General features: G+C 38.2%; 5 protein-coding genes and 1 non-coding gene across 6 annotated transcripts in view; all 6 read left to right on the top strand.

The window, feature by feature from the left end:
• LOC116022780 overlaps positions 1–1,275 on the top strand; it is a 5,642-nt gene extending 4,367 nt beyond the window's left edge. The window contains exons 12-13 of the mRNA XM_031263648.1: positions 367–444; positions 738–1,275. Coding sequence (XP_031119508.1) covers positions 367–444; positions 738–872 — 213 coding nt within the window. The 3' untranslated portion in view covers positions 873–1,275. The remainder of the gene's footprint in view (positions 1–366; positions 445–737) is intronic.
• A 5,541-nt stretch (positions 1,276–6,816) lies between these two features.
• Positions 6,817–8,657, top strand: LOC116023001. The gene has a single exon (XM_031263931.1). The coding sequence runs from the start codon at positions 7,132–7,134 to the stop codon at positions 8,299–8,301; it is 1,170 nt and encodes a 389-aa protein (XP_031119791.1). The 5' UTR covers positions 6,817–7,131; the 3' UTR covers positions 8,302–8,657.
• Positions 8,658–12,614: 3,957 nt separating this feature from the next.
• LOC116023740 lies at positions 12,615–14,115 on the top strand. The gene is made up of 2 exons (XM_031264749.1): positions 12,615–12,759; positions 13,316–14,115. The coding sequence occupies exons 1-2, from the start codon at positions 12,615–12,617 to the stop codon at positions 14,014–14,016; spliced, it is 846 nt and encodes a 281-aa protein (XP_031120609.1). The 3' UTR covers positions 14,017–14,115.
• Positions 14,116–14,964: 849 nt separating this feature from the next.
• On the top strand, positions 14,965–18,112 carry LOC116022000. Its single transcript, XM_031262540.1, has 4 exons — positions 14,965–15,320; positions 16,258–16,652; positions 16,890–17,086; positions 17,469–18,112. The coding sequence occupies exons 1-4, from the start codon at positions 15,001–15,003 to the stop codon at positions 17,865–17,867; spliced, it is 1,311 nt and encodes a 436-aa protein (XP_031118400.1). The 5' UTR covers positions 14,965–15,000; the 3' UTR covers positions 17,868–18,112.
• A 368-nt stretch (positions 18,113–18,480) lies between these two features.
• LOC116021999 (protein SET DOMAIN GROUP 41) lies at positions 18,481–22,468 on the top strand. Its single transcript, XM_031262539.1, has 5 exons — positions 18,481–19,415; positions 19,604–19,707; positions 20,228–20,326; positions 20,404–21,349; positions 21,576–22,468. The coding sequence occupies exons 1-5, from the start codon at positions 18,623–18,625 to the stop codon at positions 21,653–21,655; spliced, it is 2,022 nt and encodes a 673-aa protein (XP_031118399.1). The 5' UTR covers positions 18,481–18,622; the 3' UTR covers positions 21,656–22,468.
• A 1,833-nt stretch (positions 22,469–24,301) lies between these two features.
• TRNAH-GUG lies at positions 24,302–24,373 on the top strand. Its single transcript has one exon. It is a non-coding gene; the product is annotated as a tRNA-His (tRNA).
• Positions 24,374–24,631: the final 258 nt, after the last annotated feature.

Raw genomic sequence — 24,631 nt, 5'->3', positions numbered from 1 at the left:
CCCCCCCCCCCCCCCCTCCCTCCCCAAAAGCGACAAATAAGCACGTAATCATACACACCTCTTTATCTCTGAGCAGGACTGCTTTTATTTTGAATTCAAAGGAGTTACTTTCTGAAAAGATGGAGTGAAAGCAAACAAGCCTTGTACTTTTACTCGATTTTGTCAATTTATTGAGTCTTATCAATTTCAGCCCTTGTTTTTTACAAAAGCTTTTACTTAATTCTTTAGAGCTTTTTTGTCCCCCGTAAAGTCATCTTAATCTGAAGCTCAAGAACAAAGTTAAGTGTCTCTCGTGATGAACTACTACTATAATTTTCATGTCATTTTTGCAGTTTAACATTACATTCTATGAACTTATACGCACAGGTTCTGTGTGGACAGTGGAGAGATGGCAAGAAAGCATTTTCATTTAGAGGAGATTCAAATTGGCTTGGGTTCAACAAGGTATGATCATTGGTTCAGACATGCTACACCCTTGTAGTCCATTTGCCAGTCCCACGCGTTTTTATGGGAAACTAAATGAAGAACTGTTACAGAATAACATGAAAGATTTTATTAAGTGGCCAACCCTTATCCTATTCACATTAAACTTCATTTCCCTAATTCCCTTGAAAACCTTTGAGTTCAGAATGGTGAAGTGGAGTGAGTCTTATCTGGTTTTTACATCACGGCATATCAAGACAAAACGACTATTTTACACATCATACTTCTAACATTTTCGACTCCTTCCATTTCAGTGTTCTGACAGGGACCTTGTTGGGGGATGGTGCGATTCAGGGAGCTTGTTCGTGGCTGATGTTGTTTGCAGGAAGAGCAAATCACACGTGGAAAATTTAGATTCATCTAATGGAAATGGACTCTTGATCTCTTAATCGATCTTCATTTAGATTCTTCACTTCACATCCAAAGAAATCTCAGATCTGTGCAACATTATCAAGAGCAATCATCACTCATCATCCCTCCGGTTTTTCTGTCAGCACCGCAATGCTAGGGGCAGAATTGGAAGAAACAAAACCCTTCTTCAGCCCTCAACTGGTGCAGCATGTCAGCATGCAAGGTGAGCCACTGAGCCCCCATAGTTTTGTATGCAGTCAGTCCAAGATTCTCATTCAACTGAAGTGAAAAGACTTTGTTGTCCTCCTTGTGGTGTTGCTAGTGTTCCATTAGGCTAAATTATAGGAACTTTAACTAAATGCTGTACTAATACATACTCTGATAGTCAGATTCCACTTCAATCAGCAGAAATTTATGGCTTTTTTGAAGCAGCAGTCAAAATGGATAGTCCTTGCAACCTTTGAAAATTTTACCCTTTGTGTTGCAAAGTGTCAAACCTTAGACTGTTACACATGCTTTTTCAAACTTTAGTCCAAAATAGTTTGCAACTTTTTGAATAAAATGAGATCAATAACCAACTTATTTAGCCTAAATAACTACTTACTAATTTTCACTTTTTGTCATGATTCATGATTACTAAATAGAGAAAAACATGTTTTGTGGGTTTTTGAGGTTTGTTATTAATGTTATGGATGTTAACATATCAAGATATTTGAATTACATAATAAAAAATGAGAAATAAAAAGACAGAAGGGAGCAAAAAAATAAAAAATATTTCTGCAGATTTGAGTGAGTCAACAGGATGAATCTTTCAAAGTCAAAAAGTCAAGATAGTGAGGAAAAAAATGTGGGTGTCTGTCTCTTGGAGATAAGGCAAGATTGTGGGGTTGGTAGGTCATGTTTGGATATCAACATGAGGAGCCCATTTTTCAGAGGTCAAGAGAGGCCTAGTTTGCAGTGCATACTCACCAACTGCCAATCAGACCTTTAATTTCCTTTGGACAATAATCAATGGCTGGCCAGTATTTGATACCACCACTCATTTGCCCATCAAAGACCGGCAAAAACCTAGCAACTTGGGACAGTAAATAAGTTGATTATTAATATAATTGTATAATCTGAAGATCAACTATTGTATGATTGCGACATGTTAAAGAGATCTAGCCATGCCTTCTTTGATTTTGATTTACTGGAAAGTTTACAATTGCTATTTGAAGGTGCGTAACTGGGTAAAGTTTACCTTGTAACTCTAGTCAACAAAGGGATACAAGGAAGTAAATCAGTCTAGATTGCTCATAGCTGACCAGTTCAAACTGAAAAGGTCAACGGGTAGCTCCCTTAGAAAGTTGAATTTGAGAGTCTAAACCCTTATTAGTCTTACCATAGTAAAAATGATGGGTGTTATACGTAAAAAATTCACAAGTAAAAAAAAAAAAGGAAAAGTTAATTAGATGGGTGGGTATTTGGAATTTTTTTAATAAAAAAAATAATAATAAACTTGTCAAATTATAATAATTTGAGAATTGTTTGTCCTTTTTTTCCTTAATCCAAAACTAGGTTGGACAAAGCAAAGGTTTTCAAGAAAACTAAGGTGTCAATGGTTAACCCCCAAAAAGGGGTTTATGAAAAGGAAAGCAGAGAATGTGAGGAGAACAAATGGCTAACTTACTGGTGGGGAGAATCTTCAACTCCAAGATTTGGTCCACTGATTTGATAATCTTATAGTAATACTAATATAATACAAAATTTTATAATGCTGAAAATGTAATATTTATATCATATAGACAATAATATTTTTGTAACTAATTATTATTTTATTTATAAACATATTTTAACTTTTTATTTTGACAAATAAAATCCGAATCTTTATTAAGGTTATACACTGAGTAAAACATACTCATATTTTATAGCCCGTAAATCACATAAGAAATGTAAACCACACTAAAAAAATATTATGCGACAAACTTGCATGTTATGACTTTTTTTTTTTTTTTTTTTTTTTTGCTTAAATCAATGTCTTTTGGTACACTAATAACTTTGTAAACAACCCTTCCAGAGTATGTAAAAAAATATTATAATTGAAGTGCTGTCAACTTTAATGGACAGATACACCATTATTCCCTTTAATTTATTTGTTAATCCTTGTCCTATATACATTACTCTTTTTTCCTTTTTAATTGTAAAATCAGATTTGTAGTGGAAAAACAGAAATCTATAGGTAATCCATCTCCATCTAGTGGGCCCTACATAGTACATACTATTATACATATATACTAGGTCCAAGGATAGCAACTTGAGAGATGCAAATGTTAACATTGGTCTGTCGGACTGATTCCTCCTTATCCCTAAACGTTTAAACACTGTTTATAAATAATTAAGATTTGACCCGTCAAACGATATTTGTCTAGTTTATTGATCAAATATACTTTTTCTATATACAATAGCATATTTGATATTTCTTTTAAGTTGTGATGTTACATATTTTGAAGAAATATACCAAAAACGTGCATAGTATCTAATAGTTTTACTTTTGATACATGGATAATAGGATAGTGATATATATATATATATATATATATATATATATATATATATATATATATATATATATATATATATATATATAAACATGCTGGAGGCTTGCAAATAGGTGATGGGCCGATATTGGGATGCTCGATACGGTTGAGCCATATTTATAAAAAACAAAACAGAGTTACAAATTTTATCTCAAAATTAGCATTGCAGTTTGATCTTGACATTCGGGAGTGAGAGGGGTCAATCTCATCTATTCATGATGTTTTAGTGGAACATGGTTCGAACATTATTTGGCTTAAGAGAATATAATGTTGAATTTATTTTTTATTTTTAATAAACAACCTAGGTTGATTATCTAAGAATAACAAAACAAATGTTTTGTATACTTCTAATAATATAATTAATTAAGGACTATGATGTAAGGATCTTAGGTTTGATTGTTATGAGCATTATTACATCGAGATTCTATACATACATGAATTGAAATCATTTGTCAATACTCATTTGGATTGATTAGTTTAGCAATTTCAATAAGTACAAATGAAAATGAGAAAGGCAAGCACTAATTAATCTCATTACTTAATTAGTGTGATCAATTACAAAATTAAGGTTAATTAGATGTGTGTTCTTTTCTTATTGTCTTGAGTTAGGGTTAAAGCTAACCAACATCAACTTTCTTCCATCTAATTTCATTGAATTTTTATTGTTATCGTAAATCCAAGTTTCAACTCAAAACGCGATTTCATTTTACACCCAATTTTATATATAAGGGATTATTAAATTCACTAATACAAATTATTATTTTAAGAAATTTCTATAATGACAATCAACATCAGTAATTTTATCATGTACTATTGACACTAACACTAATTGAATCCCCTCCCCCTCCTCCATACACACACATTTTAAAGTGATAATTGCATCTAGTACAACCAAACGTGTATGCAAAAATTTTGAAGTATTATATAAAATCATGAGTTCAATTTGATTATTATTAATATCTTCAGTCAAGCCCGTTACACATGATTTTCTTAGTGCTATTTATCTCGATTACATGTGTTCACATAAAGTTCATACTTCATATTGCACCTGGTGTAAATCACAAAACTCTTTAAATTATACTTAATTTGAGATATTAATATCAATCAACATTGTAAACTTTTCAATATATATGGGCTAAAGTACGGTTTTCTGAAAATGGAAATGTTCTTAATTAGTTTGAAGTTGAAATATGAACAGAAGTGGCTCGCAAGTCACACAACTATCATATATGCACACGCATTTCTATGTTAGTTGAGAAAATAATTTTATTTTTATTTTTATATGCCAATATGATTTCTTAATTTGCTCTAATAATATCCCTCAATTATATTATATTGAGTTCAGCTCGTGACAAACACTGTGCTACCTTGGAAACGTCAAAGCATACGTGTGGGTATTTGTACATCCGACAAAACATTCATTTTATTATGTGGATTTGGTATTTGTATGATGGTTTACACGACACCAAAAAAAAGAAAAAAAAAACTATAAATATTCTTAAAATTTTTATTCCATCTTTGGTATGTTGTCTGATTCTTCTTAGCTGGATAATTACTTTCTTTTTTATTATTAATTAAAAATTTCAACTATTTTTACCATGCAATAGCTGTGAAAGTAGCTAGGTTTTCAATATTATAGTATGTGAAAAAAATTAAGTTTTATGATTGAAAAAACTTGAATTATATAATGGACATGTGACAACTTGGTACTGACAATGTTGTTTTCATATATGATTTCTAAAACCCTAAATTCTTTTTTTTTTTCACCTTTTATAAAGTCTTGAACGTGGTACACTTGAAATGGATAGACCCATTAGTTTTTCCAGTTGAAGATTTGAACTCATTATTTAATCAGCCAAATTGGTCTTCGCACATGCTACAAATGAAAATTTCCAAATGAGGTTTAAAGTCAAGCAAGTTGATTCAAATATGTTGGTAACCTAGTTTTATAAAATAGGGTATTATAAAATTATATAGAGTAGCAAAATATTACCCTATATGTCATTTATTATGACGACGGCAGTCAATACTTATAGTTATCTTAGAGAATAAAATAAGGTATTGCTAACACGTCATTCAATATGTTTCGAAGAATTGAATGTAAGTGTCGAAAGGTTCTCTTGTGACCCTTCAACATTTTTTTCAAAAGACCTAACGGGTGTTTTTTAGTTGACGATGATCTTTGCATTGCTAGTTGGTGTACGCGTCTTGATTGAGGTTGTCCCTGGTCCAAAAAATGTGTATAAGTAATAATACATACGTTCATTTTCTTTTACTCCCTACTATTATAACATGTCCTAACTCATTCATAATAAGAATAATAATAATTCATATATTATCACGTCAGATAGTGAAGAATTTTGATTTCCAAACTACATATAACCATTTCTTTTGTTAAAAAATGATATATGGATTCTCATAAAGTAAAACTCACGCTACATGTCGTAATTTTATTGATAAAAAAATAATAAAAAATTATGAATCATTTTTGTTCTAAATAAATCAAAACATATTACGTGTAATACTATTATTATTATTATTATTATTATTATTATTATTATTATTATTTTGTTTTGAGGTGAAGGGTAACAAAATTCCGTTTGGCATCCTCAAAGTCGTCCATAGGTTAATTGGTCATTTTCTAGAAGAAACACTGAAGATGAGAGCAGTGCTATTGTTACCCGTAGGTTGTCACATTTGCACTCAGCGGACCGAGTCCCACGCGCCCACGAAGACAAGACTCGGCTCTCGCCTCACTCACATGACATCATCATCAATTTTTAATTTATAATTAACTATAATCATTAACAAAACATAAATATTCAATTTATATTGTTCCGAAAGGCCTATATCTAGCTTGGAAGCAAATTATACCATAGAATATGGTTTACCTTACATTGTTGATCTTGATTAAAAATAACTTTCAGATTCTATATTTGTAGTTGATACATTTTGTACATGTCATTACAGTTTTTGTACATGTAGCTATCATATTATTTGTCAGTAATTATCAAGTTTGTTTATGCGTACATAAATGATTAACTGTAGGTACAAAATGTGTTAACTGAAATTACATAATTGTTGTATTACGGTTCATAATGCAATATGAATTATAGAAAAATGTAACACTGACTCTCCTAAATGGGAGTACCGATATTGACTCTTTGTATTTTAATAAATTAAGAAAATAGTTATGAACATATATTCCATTATAACATAATCAATACAACTTAAACAAAATAGAAAAATGTAGCATTATCCAAATTCCAATTGAAAATATTGTGTAAGATAAGAAATTATTGAATTTCTTTTTTCGCTTTTTTCCAACTAACCAATACGCGGTCCAAATCAACCCCCTTAAAAGCCCCCTCCTATTAGGGTTCCAAATCCCAACTCTCAAAGCCATTCCTCATTTTCCTTCTCATCACGCTCTCTCTTTCTTCAATTCTCTCTCAAGCTACCATATTTATCTATCCTCTCTACTTTTGGGTTCTTTCTTCAACTTCTGGGCTTGAGAAATCACGATACTTGTTAGTCTTCTTGAAGCTTTGAATCTGTGGGAGGGTTGTTGAATTGAGTTTTCTTGTTATTAGTGTTGAGAATCATTCTAGGTTGAGTTTTTCTCTCCAATTCTCGTCTGTAGGGCTTCAGTTCAGCTCCACAGACTAGTTTTCTTCTTTCTTTGTGTTAAAGTTTCAATCTTTCATGTAATTTGGTGGAAATGCCTGCGACGGAGTACCAGGGGACATCGACGACATCTTTCTCGAGCTTCGGGCGGTCCATTATGAGCATGCGGCGCGGCCAGGTCCACTCAATGGAGACTTCGCCGGAGGCCTCAAATCAAGAAATCGAGCTCGACGCTTTCCAGAAGCAAGTGGCGGAGCGTTTCGCGGACTTATTGGCGGCGGATTCCGGCGAGTTGCTGTCGATTCCGTGGGTCCGGAAGCTGCTCGACGTTTTTCTCAGCTGCCAGGATGAGTTTAGGGCTATTGTAGTGAACAATAAGGGGGGGTTTAACAAAGCCCCCATGGATCGCTACATTTGCGAGTATTTCGAGCGGAGCGTGAAGGCTTTGGATGTCTGCAATGCGATTCGCGATGGGATTGAGCAGATCAGGCAGTGGAGAAAGCATTTGGAGATTGTGTTGTGTGCTTTGGATAATCAGAGGAGTCTCGGCGAGGGCCAATTTCGCCGGGCTAAGAAAGCTATGATTGATTTGGCAATTGGTATGCTTGATGAGAAAGAGACTAATTCCTCTGTGGCCTATAGAAACCGCTCTTTCGGGCGAAATTTGCAGAGGGATAACCGGTCTTTGAGCCACTTCCGATCACTCTCGTGGAGTGTTTCCCGGAATTGGTCTGCTGCTAGGCAGCTTCAGACCATTGGGAGCAACCTAGCTGCTCCGAGAACCAACGAAATCGTGGCCTCGAATGGCCTAGCTTTGGCTGTTTTCACCATGAACTATGTCCTCTACTTTGCAATGTGGGCTCTTGTGGCCGCGATTCCCTGCCAGGATCGCGGCCTGCAGGCACATTTCTATGTGAACAAGCAGCAATTCGCGTGGGCAGGCCCTCTCCTGTCCCTCCACGAGAGGATTCTCGAGGAGTCGAAGAAGAGGGACAGGAGGAATGCTTGTGGATTGTTGAAGGAGATTCATGGCATTGAGAAATGGGCAAGGACCATGAACGAATTGATCGATTCGGTTCATTTCCCCTTGCCCGAGGAAAAAGAGGGAGAAGTGAGGCAGAGAGTGCAAGAGCTCGCACTCATTTTCGATGCACTCAAGGATGGAGTTAACCCCTTGGAGTGCCAAGTTAGGGAAGTGTTCCATAAGATCGTTCGCAGCAGGACCGAGGGGCTCGATTCCATTGGAAGACCGAATCACGAATGACAATGATGGCAAGCGATGGCTGAGCATGCCAGTATACTATGATACAATATATATCATGTAAAGAAACTAGGAGAAAAGTTTGGATCTTTTGGATCCTTGGTGTTATTATTACTCGTGTTCTATCTGTACAATAAAAGATCTGTTTAACTTGCATTTGTCTCTGCAATTGATTTTAAGTTTGTCTCAAGGCAATGCTGTTTCTTGATGTGGTCTTAGAGTACATAGGGAGAACACAGATATCTACATAGATGAGCCCTTGGTGTTATGTAAACAAAGTTTTTCCATTGTTATGTAATGTTTTGTTATGGATCACATGAATGATGAATGAATGAATGAACTCCCTTCTGGAACCAGAATTTTGTTTGTCCAAGGTTGTAACTTTGATGAATCTTTCTCTAGTTCATGTTATGATCCTTTGCACGTGAGCTAGACAGACAAGCTTGTTTGAGGGTTTGGTCAAATTCTTGTTTTCTTGCTGACCATTGACACCTTAACCAGTGGCAATCAAGTACAATGGTTTAAATTGTGATAGAAGAGATGCAGTCCACCAGCCAAGAATTGTGTACTTGTTTGCAAACATGTTTTGTTGTCCAGTTTTCCTGTCTGATTTTAGTGTTCTTAAAATCTGAATCATGGCTACATCATCAATCCCTGCTACCCAGTTTTTCGGGTTTCATGTCTGATTGTATCGAGTATTGTGGAACTGAATCTTGGCCCTTTGACCAAAATGCATAGTTTCAAGTCTTTCAACATACACAACCAAACTTTGATTTACATGAAAGCCCATAGTTGCTACTCGAAGACATACACTACAAAATTGACCATACCTACAATTTTGTCGACTATTAGGACATCTCCAATGCAAAATATTTCACTTTCAAGCTAACTCATCGTCTCCTCCTATGCCATTCAGCAATGAAAAGCAAAAGTTGCCAATACGCAAATACACAAGGTACTTCAGTTGTGTGCAACACGCTAGGCCTTACAATAACACGCGGTTCAGCAATGAAAAGCAAAACCTACCAATACGCAAACACACAAGGTATTGCACTCGTATGCAGCACGCTACGCCTTATAGTAACACGTGGTTCAACAATGAAAAGCAAAACCTACAAACACGCAAACACACAAGGTATTTCACTCGTATGTAACATGCTACGCCTTACAGTAACACGAGGTTCAGCAATGAAAAGTAAAACCTATCAACACGCAAATACACAAGGTATTGCACTTGTATGCAACACGCTACGCCTTAAAATAACACGCGGTTCAACAATGAAAAGCAAAACCTACCAACACGCTAGCACACAAGGTATTGCACTCGTATGCAATACGCTACGCCTTACAGTAACACGCGGTTCAGCAATGAAAAGCAAAACCTACCAATACGCAAACACACAAGGTATTGCACTCGTATGCAACACGCTACTCCTTACAATAACACGCGGTTCAGCAATGAAAAGCAAAAGCTACCAAAACGCAAATATACAAGGTATTGCACTTGTCTCCTGCAACACGCTACGCCTTACAATAACACGCGGTTCAGCAATGAAAAGCAAAACCTACCAACACGCAAACACACAAGGTATTGCACTCGTATGCAACACGTTATGCCTTACAATAACACGCAATCTTCGTATGTAACACGCTACGCCTTACAACAACACGCGGTTCACTAGGCACAAGAAAGTAGCAAACATTGTAGATGCAATTAGTATATGTTTTCTTTTACTTGTCAGGATGAGTACAGAATGAGGAGTCCCAATGGTTTGGCCTGCCAAACTCATCCATATGGTGATGTTCATTGACAAGGACTGGAATTGGCAGCCGCCAGCCTAATAGTATGGCCATTTAGGTTAAAAACCATAGGACCTGAGTACAAGAACCATGGCTGGCAATGGGAGATCCACCAACCAAACCATTGTCTTGAAAAGGCAAGAATTGACATTTCAGATACATGTCAGAATTGTGAGGAATATGAGAGGCCACATGAAGCAGATTCAATGTGCTGGTTGTTGTGCTTTTATTGTCAAAAGTTTTCTGATTTGAACTTAAACTCAGTTTTAGCACTGTACAGCTGCTGTGGACCTCATTCCAGCTATATATAATAAAGGCTAATTTATTGCCTCTTAAAACATATACATCTACAACTGCATTTACTTAATTACTTCAATTATCTGCTTTACATTATTAATTTTTTGTTTCCTAATTTGAAAAATATGTTTACCATCGTCTCTAAAGGAGTGGCTAAGTGGATAAAACATGATTCTCATACCAGAAGATTGTGAGTTCGGTTCAAGAATCTTTATAATGGGGTTTACCTTTCCAGTGTCGTATGCTGGTTATAATACATGAACAGGGTTTACTCAATGCGTGTCTTAGTGTATCAATGGTATTTGACTACAACCCTAAATGCAAAGTCCTAAGTTGGGCTGAAGGCAACCTGTTTTGCCCAGCCCAAAACTATCCAACTGCACATATGCCCAAAACTATCCAACAATGAATAGGTTTGTTGCCTTTTGTTTTGGTTATACTTCCCAAACACTCATTCTATACAAAACTTTTTGAATGCAAGCTAAGGCAGATGAGAAGCATAATATAACACCACTTTATTCTGGTGATCTCTCACAGAAACTTCTTGCCAAAGGCAAATATCTCAGAAATGGGCTGCTATCTTTTAGCATCCCAATCAAAGCATAACCATTATATGTTTTGTGAAGACAAGTATAAGCTGCATGCCTGCATATATGCCACCTTTATTAGGAGCACTGATGCTTGCCAGTATAAAGCTCCTGTTATATATTCTTTACTTTTACAACACATATATATACATTCAACCAACTTAAAGCAGTCAAATTAAAGAAAGAATGGATGTTCAATTGGGGTTGAAGCTCACAAGGCCTGCTGATGAGTTCAGCTCTGCTAATTTCCAGTTGTTGAAAGATCACAGAAGCCCTCTTTTCCAGTCTAGAGAAACCATCACCATGTTCATCTTAACAGCCCATCTAAGAGGTTCTGCTTTTCTATTTTATCTTACTTTTTTTTTTTTATATATATATATTTGATTTTGGAATATATCGAAAGGGGTAAACCAACAACCAGCTTTACTGTCAAAGTGGGCCGAAGCCTGAGGGCCAGCCTGCACCCGCTCCACGATGGGCGTGTTAGGGCTCAAAAATGGCTTGAGAAGGAGCGGGCCCAACAGGCCTGGCCCACTAAGGNGCCAAACTCATCCATATGGTGATGTTCATTGACAAGGACTGGAATTGGCAGCCGCCAGCCTAATAGTATGGCCATTTAGGTTAAAAACCATAGGACCTGAGTACAAGAACCATGGCTGGCAATGGGAGATCCACCAACCAAACCATTGTCTTGAAAAGGCAAGAATTGACATTTCAGATACATGTCAGAATTGTGAGGAATATGAGAGGCCACATGAAGCAGATTCAATGTGCTGGTTGTTGTGCTTTTATTGTCAAAAGTTTTCTGATTTGAACTTAAACTCAGTTTTAGCACTGTACAGCTGCTGTGGACCTCATTCCAGCTATATATAATAAAGGCTAATTTATTGCCTCTTAAAACATATACATCTACAACTGCATTTACTTAATTACTTCAATTATCTGCTTTACATTATTAATTTTTTGTTTCCTAATTTGAAAAATATGTTTACCATCGTCTCTAAAGGAGTGGCTAAGTGGATAAAACATGATTCTCATACCAGAAGATTGTGAGTTCGGTTCAAGAATCTTTATAATGGGGTTTACCTTTCCAGTGTCGTATGCTGGTTATAATACATGAACAGGGTTTACTCAATGCGTGTCTTAGTGTATCAATGGTATTTGACTACAACCCTAAATGCAAAGTCCTAAGTTGGGCTGAAGGCAACCTGTTTTGCCCAGCCCAAAACTATCCAACTGCACATATGCCCAAAACTATCCAACAATGAATAGGTTTGTTGCCTTTTGTTTTGGTTATACTTCCCAAACACTCATTCTATACAAAACTTTTTGAATGCAAGCTAAGGCAGATGAGAAGCATAATATAACACCACTTTATTCTGGTGATCTCTCACAGAAACTTCTTGCCAAAGGCAAATATCTCAGAAATGGGCTGCTATCTTTTAGCATCCCAATCAAAGCATAACCATTATATGTTTTGTGAAGACAAGTATAAGCTGCATGCCTGCATATATGCCACCTTTATTAGGAGCACTGATGCTTGCCAGTATAAAGCTCCTGTTATATATTCTTTACTTTTACAACACATATATATACATTCAACCAACTTAAAGCAGTCAAATTAAAGAAAGAATGGATGTTCAATTGGGGTTGAAGCTCACAAGGCCTGCTGATGAGTTCAGCTCTGCTAATTTCCAGTTGTTGAAAGATCACAGAAGCCCTCTTTTCCAGTCTAGAGAAACCATCACCATGTTCATCTTAACAGCCCATCTAAGAGGTTCTGCTTTTCTATTTTATCTTACTTTTTTTTTTTTATATATATATATTTGATTTTGGAATATATCGAAAGGGGTAAACCAACAACCAGCTTTACTGTCAAAGTGGGCCGAAGCCTGAGGGCCAGCCTGCACCCGCTCCACGATGGGCGTGTTAGGGCTCAAAAATGGCTTGAGAAGGAGCGGGCCCAACAGGCCTGGCCCACTAAGGCCAAGCCCATGGGCTGCCCCGCCAATCCGTGTGGGGCGGGTTAGGGTTGCATGAACCCTAGCCCGCGGGCCAGCCAAGCATGCTAGAAATTAAGCCTGCGATGGGATGGGTTGACTCGCTTTGACAGCACTGCATTAGTGGTGTCTTATGAAAACTCTTCTCGGTCTAAAAATGCCCAAACAATCCCCTGTCAACACTTGCATAACACAACCCCATTATGTAATTTACTCTCTCATTGTTAATCTTAAGAAATCTAGTCTTTCGTTTGTTCGAAGAGTTGTAAATCTGATCCCTCAGTTTTTAACTCTGATGATTAATTATATTGTCATGAAAATGGAAAAATGTAGGTTACAAGAGAGGAGATATAAAGATTGAGATCAATGAGGATGGGACTGTAATGGTGATAAGTGGTGAGAAAGCAGTTGAGGAGACAGTAATGATGGGATGGAGACTATACAAGAAAGGAACAGAAACCTTAAAGTTGAAGAAATCTTTCAGAATTCCTAATGGGGTTGTTTTGGACAAGATTGAAGCCAAGTTCAATGAAGATGAATCTGTTCTGACTATCTCAATGCCAAAGAAAGTGACAGGAATTGTGGGAAGTGTGGTTGAGGGAATGGAGGATCCTGCAGAGATTCCCAGACAGGAATCTGCAGAAAATTTGTCTGAAGAGATTCCTCAAAGTCCCAGAAAACCTGGACAAGATTCATGGGAAGATGACAAGATTCTTGATGAAGATTCACCAGATGATCAAGAAATTACTAGGCTGCAGAATCCAATGGAGGAAACAGGTGATGAAGGTGAATCTTCAGGGGCAAAACAGGAAATTGCAGATGACGAAGAGCTGCCAAGGAGTGATGAAGGTTGGGAATATGAAGAAGATGAAGATCAGAGAAGGAGAGAAGAAGAAGAAGAAGAGGGTGGGGAGAAATGCAGTATATTATGTGCTCCCATTGTTGCAGGCTCGGCCTTGCTCTTATCATTTGTGGTCTTTGTCATTCAATGCATTAGAACTAAGAGGCCAACACCACAAAACAATGTAGAATAATGTCTTACCAAATTTGTTAGATTTTACACATTAAATTTATAGATGATATGAAATTCGGATGATGTGCACTGTACTTGACATCTAAATACATACTCTCTGTGTAATAGATCACAAATTATTTTCATGTTTTTTTAACTTAAGTGATCTAGCTTTGTCGAATCATTCAAAGTCTATATAACCCTACCCTTATAGTCATTATAGATGTAAATCGTGAGTCGAGCAATTAGTCACCAGTTAGTGATCTACTAAACTTTTTAAAGTAGCAATTTGAACCCATTAACATTATATTTTGGTATAATTAAGTCCAAAAATCCGTTAGTAACCTACTATCACATATTCATATATCACTAGAATTCCGTTCAACATTCCGATGACTTTCGACAATAAAGTGATCGGCGATCGTAGAACGGGAGAAGGCAACCCACCCACCGGAGAAGGCAACCAAGTCTCCTCCGTTGATTCATCGGCGACCATTCTATGATCGCCGTTCAATTTATTGCCGGAAATATCGTCGGAGTTGGTCGGAATGTTGACCGGAGCTCTAATGACCTGTGATAGCAAGTCACTAACCGATTTTTGAACTTCATTACACCAAAATACAATGTTGATGAGTTTAATTGTTAATTTAAAAAAAATTAGGGATCTAATTGACTTCTTAGATAAAATTCGAGGGTGCACGCATGGGCAGCTCAACCTGAGGTGAAGTTTGGCAAGAATGACTAAGGACAGATACTTTGTCGGATTAGGGATTCAATCTTTTGAAGAGATAAAATTCGAGGGCTTATTTGACTCTTTGCCCAAGAAATTAAATTTTCATGGTAATATTCATATTTATGATTATAATATTACAGTTACAGAGGTAAATGGCAACATGTTTGGAGAAAGCGAAGACAGTAAAACTAAAGGTAAAAATGGGCAAGAAAACAGTGAAATTCCGAATATATCTGACCTTAACAGCGTATATTCTCAGATCAAAACCGAAACATGTCGCGCCCGCCGTCGTGGGGGGCGGCGATCTTGAAAAACCGGCGAGGCAGTGGCCTGGGATTCGCTGCCATAGCTTACATCGGAGTCGACTATCTCCGCTTCGTCTCGCCGTCTTTGCACGCGTGGGTTCAGCCTCTGCTCTGGACCGCTCTGGCCATTGCCGCCATTATCCGCGTCCCCTTCTACAACCACTGGTCCGCCGAGCTCCGCTCCGCTCTGCCCTTCATCTTCGCCGTGCTTTTCATGCTCTCCGCCCTCCTCATCGAGGCCATTTCCGTCCGCTCTGTCACCGCCGTCCTCGGCCTTGATTGGCACAAGTATGTTGCTCACACTGCCCACTATTGTATTCTTCTGTAAAAATTTTTGGAGTGATTTTTAGATTCTGAGAAAATGGGGTTTTCAGATTTGGGTAGTGGAGAGTGGGAGTTCATCTGTTAAGTGACTAGAAAAAGATCAAATCTTTATTGTTTAATCCATGTATCTAAGAAGAAACTTGTTCTTTTGGGATGGTGATTCAATCATTAATTGGAACCATTAATGGCTGACTTGGGATCTGCAGGATACTCCTACATCTTAGCTTTATAAAACTGATGATGGTTGACTTGAGTGATGAGAGAAATTGCCGCCATTACCCGAGTGTGTGCATTGGGTAAATCTTGTCTTGTGAGCTTAGCTAGAAAAAGATCACAAGGAGAAAAACCAGTTTAGGTTGTGCATAGCTGACCGGCAAGATGACAATGAACTAAACTGGGTAGACCTTGTCTTGTGAGCCTAGCTAGAAAAGGACCACAAGTAGGAAAACTAGTTTAGGTTGCGTATAGCTGACCAGCAAGGCAACAATGAGCTAAACTAGCTTAGGTTGCCCGTAACTAATCGATTCAAACCAACGAGGCCAATATGCTCCTCTCATGAGGAGTTGAACTTGTAACCTTGTGGTTACTGGTTAAAACCAACCAGGCCAATATGCTCCTCTCATGAGGAGTCGAACTTGTAACTTTGTGGTTACTGGTCAATAGTTTGTCCAACTTGGGTGGGGTTGTTGTAGTCTTTTCATTACAGAATGGAGCAGAATGTTATGTACTATAAAGGAATGGGGAGTATTTCTTGAGGACATGAGACTTGATGATTATGTAATTGATGTCTGAAGGATATGCATTTTTTTGTTTTGTATAGACTGTTTCCCTTTGAATGTTGTGTCGCTGTGTACTGATTCTCTGGGCATTACATATACTGATATGGTTTACAATCTGACAGTGATACCCCGCCTCTTCCTGATGTTGGGCAGTGGTTGCTGCTGGCCTTGAATGAGAAGCTACCGGGAACGTTGGTTGATGTATTAAGAGCTCGTATAATTGGATTGCATCATTTCTTGATGCTGTTTATTATGCTTGCTTTTTCTGTACTCTTCAACTCTGTTGAAGCTCCGGGACTTGGGCTTGGTGCGAGATACATGTTCACTATGGGCGTTGGGCGTCTTCTTCGGACCATTGCATTCGTGTCAACAATTCTGCCATCTGCACGGCCTTGGTGTGCGGAATCTCGTTTTCGCGTTCCTTATCACCCTAATCGGTGGGTTCAGAAGTATTATGTTCCATACGCCAAAGATTCTCAAGCTATACGCCAAGTAATTGGCTGGGATACTGCTTACGGTATTCTATCTGCTGTCTATCCTCTTCTTTTTACATACAAGTTTATATGCCTATGGTTGCTTAAATATACGTAAAACCAGGAAGAACATCAGTTACATTGCAATATTCTGGAAAAGTTCTTTTTAGTTTTTACTTCTAGGATAATTATTATTCAAATGCTCGAGTGTATCTTGTTCTTCAACATCTTGTGCAAATGTAATGTTGCATCTTTGTGAATATTTCTGCTATTCTTTTCAGCTGATCCTGGGGAATACGAAGGGGATTTCCATCCCAATTGGGGTGTGATGAACTTTCTTATTGATTTCTTGCGACCTACAGCCCCCGAGGGTAAATCTTCGTGGTACCATCTGCTGAAGAAAGCGGGAGGTGGCTGCAATGACCTTATATATAGCGGCCACATGCTCGTTGCTGTACTAACAGCTATGGCATGGACGGTATGCCCCCAACTCTTCTCGTATCACATTTGCTGTGCTGCTGTCTATCGAGCAAAAATTGCATTTGTTTCTTGTAATGTAGTCTCATCTGCAGTGTTGCAAAAATCCCGCCTATGCGCTGATTAATCCCCGCCTAGGCGCTGGCCGACCGCCTAGCGTATCACCTTAATCGGTGGTCTAGGCGGTTGGCCGGCTAGGCCGCCTAAGCATAACACTAGGCCTCCTAGGCATTCTCTTCTTTTTTTTTAATAGGTTATTTCATTCAAAATAACATTGTTTTAAGCGAAATAAAAAAAAAAAATATAAGGGTGCCTAGGCGCCCCCCAAGTGCCCGATGAGCGCCTAGCGAACCATGCTCATCTGTCGTTTAAAACTAATGCAGGAAGCGTACGGTGGATATAGCTCTGCACTCATCTGGATTCTTTTGTTCCATAGCGCCCAAAGAGAAATAAGGGAACGCCATCATTACAGCGTGGACGTTGTTGTGGCCATCTACATGGGCATATGCCTGTGGAAGATGGTAGGCCTTTTCTGGCCTGTTAAAGATGAGTCGAAAGACAGGAGGCTCGTGAAGCTCGAGAAGGTACAGGCCAGGCTAATGCGAGCCGCCAAGGACTGCAACATGGACGAAGTTAGAGCGCTCCTAAAAGAAGTAGAGCTAAGCGGTCAGCACGTTAGGCAGAGCCCGAGAAGCAAAGTGTTGTGGCTGTTCTCAGGCGCGACCATTTTCTTCTCGCTGTCTATAGTTCTTATTGCCTTCACACTCACCAGCGACGGTTGATTTCCCGCCCTCGCCTCGGGAACGTTGTTGTTGTAGCAAATTCTCGACTTGTTATAGAGAACCATGTAAGGAATATGAGATCTGCCTTCCACGGTTTACAGCCTGCTGTTGTGTTGTAGGTGAAATCTGATGTTTTGTTGTGCTGTGATATGGAAGAGATTAACTTGTGTCTCCATATCTCTCTCTCTCTGTAACTCAGGATTGATTCATGATATAACACTATGTTTGGTTTACATTTTACAGAATATGCCTAGTATAGAGTAGCATTTTCGCAATTTGTTAACCATTTGGATGGGTAAACATCAAGGTTAGTTTTTGGATTGTGGAGTCCTTATTCATATAACATTTTAAGGTAATAATCTACATTTATATCTAAGTGTACTTTTCCCGAGTCGGAAGTATATATGGACAATTGAGTTTCTATAGGTAGTTGAATATATGGGCAATTGAGTTTCTCGGGGTAGTTGAGTTTTCTAAAAGTTCTCCTTCCTAGTAATAAATGTGCGGTGAATCTGGAAACACGTATCGCCCCGTCATGTGGTGAATGCAGGATAACTGGGCATGGAGGCGGCCCCACATGCAGTGAGTTGATCAGGACGTCTTGGGAATAACGTTACTTCTCGGTGATCTTGTTCAGTCGAGTGAGTCAACAAGTGAATAGGACTCGAACATTTGAGAGGGTCTCCCGGTACCCCTAGACCACGTGGTTTGAACGAAAAGGGTGAGTTTTTAGTTTTACAGCTGGCAGAACGAAAATGGAGATGAGAGCGGTGGAAGGCGTCGCCATTGGGGAGGACCTTACACCTCCGGCACCGCCCATCGCCGTCGCCCTGCACGATTCCCGCCGCTTTATTAACTGCTCCGCCTGCTTCTCTCCTCTCGCTTCTGCCCCTCCCTTCTCTAATCATGCCAACCATGTCCCCTCCCCCTCCCCCTTCCTTCGTTACTGTTCACCTCGCTGCGCCTCTGTCGACTCTCCTCTCCACTTCTCTTCCGCAGAATTCCATCTCCTCCGCCAATCGCCACCTTCCACGTATCCCGACTCCTCCGACCTCCGCCTCTCCCTCCGTCTCCTCCACCGCTTCGAAACGCTCCGTGTCGTTCCTCGAAACGACGGCGTATTTGATAGAATCGGAGGCTTGATGACGAATCGCGCGGAATTGATGAGGACTGGATCCGACGAAGATGGCGAGGTTATGGAGAGAATCAAAGAAGGCGCGAGAGCTATGGCAGCTGCGAGGAGGACGCGAGACGGTCCGGATTTGGAGTCATCGTCGGCCGGAGAGTGCGCGGTGGAGGAGGCCGTGCTCTGCTTGGTGCTAACGAACGCCGTGGAGGTGCAGGATAGCGCAGGGTGCAGCGTTGGAGTTGCGGTTTATGGTCCAAGCTTCTCTTGGATCAATCATGGCTGCACCCCCAATTCCTCTTACGGGTTTTCGACTATGCCGTGCTCTGGAACTGTGCCGCGCTTGCTTATATATCCGGCGTCCACTGATGGTGACACTGCCAATGGAAATGAACTTATCAACAAATTCTTGTCAGCAATAGGTGAACTTTCTTACTAGCATTTCATTTCAAGAATTTTGATGATGAATCTTAATGCTTTTTATTTTTATTTTATTTTATTTTTTGAGTACACAATTGGGATGGGACTCGAACCTGAAACTAGAGCAATAGTGATGCCATCAGACTACAAGTAATGAGTTTTAGTTTTAATTTGGTTTGTGGTAATGTAGGAAATGAGGAAGGATATGGTCCGAGATTGATAGTTCGCAGTATAAAGGCTATTAAGAAAGGAGAGGAGCTGCTAATAGCATACACAGACTTGTTGCAATCTAAGGTAGTAAGGTATGCTTGCCTCTAGTGTGCCATTTGTTGTTATTAGTCTGTATTAGTTTTATGTGTTGCTATTATGGCTCTTCGAAATGGCCGTAATTTTTCCAGTAGCAAGAATAACAAAGAATGTTACTTTGAAGGTTGGAACACACACACACACACACACACACACACATATATATATATATATATATATATATCTGAAATTGAGTATTGCAGACTTGCCCATACACTAGAATTCCAGAAATTTTTAAAAAATTCCTTGAGATTTTCTTTAGTTTTAAATTATTCCTTTAGTTTTGTTACTTTCACCATAAAGCCTCTCATTTGTTTCAAGATATGTTTTCAAATTGAATGGATTTTTCTGTTTATTTCTCATTTGAATTAATGTGGTCTTTCTTTTGAATAATTTTCTAATGATTTATTTAGAGTCATTTTTCTTTAGGTAGCTTCCTGATTCCTCTTAAATTCATCTTCACTCAAAGTTGTAGCTACGGTCACTCAGAATTTCCTTCTGTTTCTAGGGGATGAGACAATCTGAATTGTGGTTGAAGTACCGGTTTACTTGCTGCTGCAGTAGATGTAATGCAGATCCTGCAACGTATGTGGATCGTGTATTGCAGGTTAGGATTTTAAGGCTATACATGTTGTTTACTTTTTAAGTATTGCAATTTGACTCTTGATCTACTTTGTTCTGCAGGAAATTTATGTTGTTGATCTTGATAATCCAACCTCGACATCCATTAACAACTCTGATGGGGATTTTGCCATCAAGAAGTTTATTGATTGCTTTGATGATGCTGTAGATGATTTTATGACATTCAACAACCCCACATCTTGTTCTGGTAAGCTTGAGAACCTGCTTATTCATGGCTATGCTAATAAGAAGCTGAAACCAGGCGGAGAAACGTCATGTCAAAGATTCAAGCTGCACCCCTTTCACCACCTTTCTTTAAATGCCTACACAACACTTGCCTCGGCCTATAAAGTCTTGGCAAGTGAATTGTTGGCTCTTGACCCCAAAAACGATACAGATCGGTTCAAGGCTTTTAGTACCAACAAAGCTAGTGCTGCGTACTCCTTGTTGCTTGCCGGTTCAACTCACCATTTGTTCTGCTTTGAGCCTTCTCTTATAATCTCTGTTGCCAACTTTTGGACGAGTGCGGGTGAGTCCTTGCTGAGTCTGGTTAGAAGCTCTCTATGGGACTCGTGTTTGGAGTTCAGCCCAAGCTTTGCAGAATCTTCATCATTCTCAAGTCAAAGTTGTAACAAATGCACGCTTCACAGTCGAGTTAAGGCTAGTTTTATCTGGAGCAGAGATTTGAATGTAGAACTTTCAGAAACAACTAGGCAGTTCTTGAACTGCGTAACCAATTTAACACCGAAATTCTGGCATTTTCTCATCAACAAGGGCCACTACTTGAATTCAGTTAAGGATCCCATCGACTTCAGATGGATTGAAAGTACAGAATTTTCGGTTTTGCCTGATCATGTTGCAAGCTCGGAACTGAAATCTGATTCAGAAACTGAAGCAGATATGGATTCCAGCTGTGTAAGAACAGGTCTATTTCAGATTGGCTTTCATTGCTTACTATACGGATCATTCTTGTCAAGTGTATGCTGCACTCAACATCCTCCGTCAAATGGTAAGACTTTCATGATGTAAAATTTCAGTTTTACCTTCCCTTGCTTAAATTTCAATAGTTTTGCATTGAAAACACATAAAAGATAAAAACGAAACGAAAAGGCGAACAAGGAACAGGAAAAAAGTTCATATATAGACATAATTTATTCTGATGTTTTCATTTCAAAAGCGTACTAGAAACAAGTGTTAACCTGCATGCATATGCAAATCTTCTAATACTACTGCAGGTGATCAATTGACTCAGCCGGAAGGTTACGCCACCGGCACACCAACCACCGCGGGCACCGGTGCAGTCGCGCCACAGTAGTCACGAAGGACGTCAACCTCCTCCGCAGTATAGCCGATGGAAGTGAGCATGGAAGGCCAGCAATGGTAGAGAATGGTGCGAATGGCCCTGCAACATTCTTGCCCTAAGTAAGCCTCCCCGTTGAAGAAGAAAAGTATGATCTCGTTGGTGCACGATTTCAGCTGCACCATGGCATCCCAACACTCCGCCATGACACTCGCCTCGTCGTTCAGCCTACCCGTGACCCCATAGCCGGCCAGCTTCGCGTCCGACGATATTGCAGCAGCTGTTACAAGAACCCATGGGAGAACTGCCAGTATCAGTGGAATGAACTTCTTGGTAGCCATGGATGAAAACTAAACTTAACAATCTCGAAATTGGTGGATCGGAGATGGAACAGATGTAGAATCAGAGATGGCTGTTGTGAACAGTTCTGGGGTTCAGAGTTATATATATGCTTAGGCATAAGCTGTAACGGAGGGAAGTTACAGAACTTGAAAGATCCTATGAGTTAATGAAGGGAATACTACAAGGTGGTTTAGATTGTGAACAGACAACAGTCACTCCCATGATATATCATGGGATTAATTAACACTAATTATCTACATGATGATGAAGTTAATGAACAGACTACACAAACTCTTCGAGGGTAAAGTTTTTTTTTTTTTTTTTGAAAGGAATATTTCTGTCTTCCAAATTTCCTAAAATAGGTTGTTTGTTTTACATGTGTGAATTGTGATATATAGGCTTGAGGGCCTGAACAGTAAGCCCATCACTCATTTATGTACTGAGCATTGAGTGGTACAACATATACTTTTTTCTTGTCTGTCGTTATTCGAAAGTGCGTTTTGTGATCTTAGTCAGCAAAAAATCACAAAGAAATAAATCAATCAATCTAAGTTATTTATATCTGATTGACTCAAACTGAGAAGGCCGATAGGTATAACATATACACTCCTAGCCAAAAAAAAAATTCTAGGTCATTTTAGGTGAATGCCCTTGCATTAAGATCTTGTAGTCATTAATATGTGGAGGGGTCCCATATCATGGGGTGTATGTAAAATGTTATGAGAAGATGCTATTGGGTTTCCTTTTCTAGTCTTCTTAGAAGGTCCATTACCACAGGAACGATTTAAATTAAGTAGGTGTTCCCCTCCTCCTCTAGATCTGAGATCCAAAACAAATTAAAGTCAATCATTCTAGGCATATACTTACATTCTACACAATACATTATATTAGAGGGTTAATTACAAATTGCATCTTTAATTTTTGTCCACACATCTTACAGCTACAACACTTTCTGCTTAGAATATAGTCAATCATTGGGAAAGACAACTTCTGCATGCCCTAGTTATAACAGCAATTGAACCAACACAAAAAACAAATGGATTTTTAAAAAAATATCATATATATTATTTTAGTAAATGTAGCATCAATATGTAGAATGCTTAGTCACCAATATAATAATAATAATAATAATAATTAAATAATAATAATAATAATAAAATGGAAGGCATGTGAATGGAAGGCCCCAATGTTGCATTAGAGGACAACAATGAAGTGTACAATGTGCATGTTTTAGTGAGCAGTGAGCACAACCACTTCTCTTGGGCCAAGAGGCATCATGGAGGAGACATCAATTACTTCATTTGGAATTTCTCTTGCTCTCATCTCTTCTTTCTCTATCATTTCAATTATAATTATTTATAATTTTTTGTTACAATTCTATTTTTTAATTCAGCCCGAGTCATACTCATATATGTACAAGTGCAAAGCTAGACTCTTATTCAAGAATAAAATGCTTAGCCTATAGCCCTTTTTACATGTCACATCATACAATAGTTGATCATCCGATCTTACAATTATGTTAATAATAACTTGCTTACAATTACTCTAAATTGTTGGGCGCCTAGGTTTTGATTTCTCTATTCAATCCAAATGTAACTCTAGCCGAGATTTGACCTAACGTTTTTTGGATAGTTAACTCAGAGATATTAGATCAGTTCCAAACTAATAGAATCTATGCCAACTTTTTAAAAATTAAATAGAACCTTTTGATAACGCATGTGATAAAATTTTATATTTTGTATAAAATTGTTGTCAAATTTAAAAGGGTTTAATGTGATTATTATATCGTACAAAAGTTTATATTTTTCTCTTACAAATGAGGTTATATATATATATATAAAGAACTTTACATTCCTTCCTATGCTTCTTCTCCAAGATCGAGTTAACAAATTTACTCTTACATCATCCCATTAGAAAAGGGTAAGGAAAAGAGAGATATACGAAATATTAAAAAAAATTGATATAAAAATATATGTTCCATTTGAACATATATTCATTATTTTATTTTATATGCATTCTTTTAACAATATTGCTAAAAACATATAAGCATTCATGCATGCATGATGATGATGATTATGATTATGAGTTTCCTCAAAGACGCAGAAAGTCAAAAATAGGCATGCATAAAATGAAGTGAGACGCTAGCTAGCCTTTTCATTCTCCAGCTTCTTAGCTTATTTTATTCATTATATTATTACAGTGTTACCATTATTATATTTTACTGTCATCATCTCACATGCATATGCACGTGGGGGTTAGTCTTCCTAATCTGTATTACAAGCATTGATTAACTAAAACAAAGAGACTTGGAACTCAACAGTGGCTGTAGTTTAGTGGTAAGAATTTCACGTTGTGGCCGTGGAGACCTGGGCTCGAATCCCAGCAGCCACATTGTTAAAGCATTTTTTGTAGTTTTTTAAACAAAGTCGAAAAACGATCCCACCAAGTGCGACGAGTGTCAGTCAAAATTTTTGTTTACGATAACGTTTTTTATTTATGATAGCGTTTTAGGTGCATCCGCCTTGTGATTGCCTTGTTGTTTTATCTGACAAAGGATCATAAGGAGCTAGGTAATTGATCAGTTCAAACCGAAAATGTCAATAAACAATTCGATCTGACTTTGCCAACTGCTCGACCAACTTGGTTGAT

The sequence above is a fragment of the Ipomoea triloba genome, chromosome 6 (assembly GCF_003576645.1).
Source record: "Ipomoea triloba cultivar NCNSP0323 chromosome 6, ASM357664v1".
In the NCBI taxonomy this organism is placed as follows: Eukaryota; Viridiplantae; Streptophyta; class Magnoliopsida; order Solanales; family Convolvulaceae; genus Ipomoea; species Ipomoea triloba.
This window is presented reverse-complemented; position numbering and strand designations above follow the sequence as displayed.

Excerpts from the sequence above, each read along its gene's own strand:
- LOC116023740 (XM_031264749.1), top strand. The coding sequence starts at position 12,615 with ATGGATGTTCAATTGGGGTTGAAGCTCACAAGGCCTGCTGATGAGTTC. Across the intron at positions 12,760-13,315 it reads CTTAACAGCCCATCTAAGAG|GTTACAAGAGAGGAGATATA; the intron begins GTTCTGCTTTTC and ends GGAAAAATGTAG.
- LOC116022000 (XM_031262540.1), top strand. The coding sequence starts at position 15,001 with ATGTCGCGCCCGCCGTCGTGGGGGGCGGCGATCTTGAAAAACCGGCGA. Across the intron at positions 15,321-16,257 it reads CTCGGCCTTGATTGGCACAA|TGATACCCCGCCTCTTCCTG; the intron begins GTATGTTGCTCA and ends ACAATCTGACAG. Across the intron at positions 16,653-16,889 it reads TGGCTGGGATACTGCTTACG|CTGATCCTGGGGAATACGAA; the intron begins GTATTCTATCTG and ends TATTCTTTTCAG.
- LOC116021999 (XM_031262539.1), top strand. The coding sequence starts at position 18,623 with ATGGAGATGAGAGCGGTGGAAGGCGTCGCCATTGGGGAGGACCTTACA. Across the intron at positions 19,416-19,603 it reads CAAATTCTTGTCAGCAATAG|GAAATGAGGAAGGATATGGT; the intron begins GTGAACTTTCTT and ends GTGGTAATGTAG. Across the intron at positions 20,327-20,403 it reads ATGTGGATCGTGTATTGCAG|GAAATTTATGTTGTTGATCT; the intron begins GTTAGGATTTTA and ends TTTGTTCTGCAG.
- LOC116023001 (XM_031263931.1), top strand. The coding sequence starts at position 7,132 with ATGCCTGCGACGGAGTACCAGGGGACATCGACGACATCTTTCTCGAGC.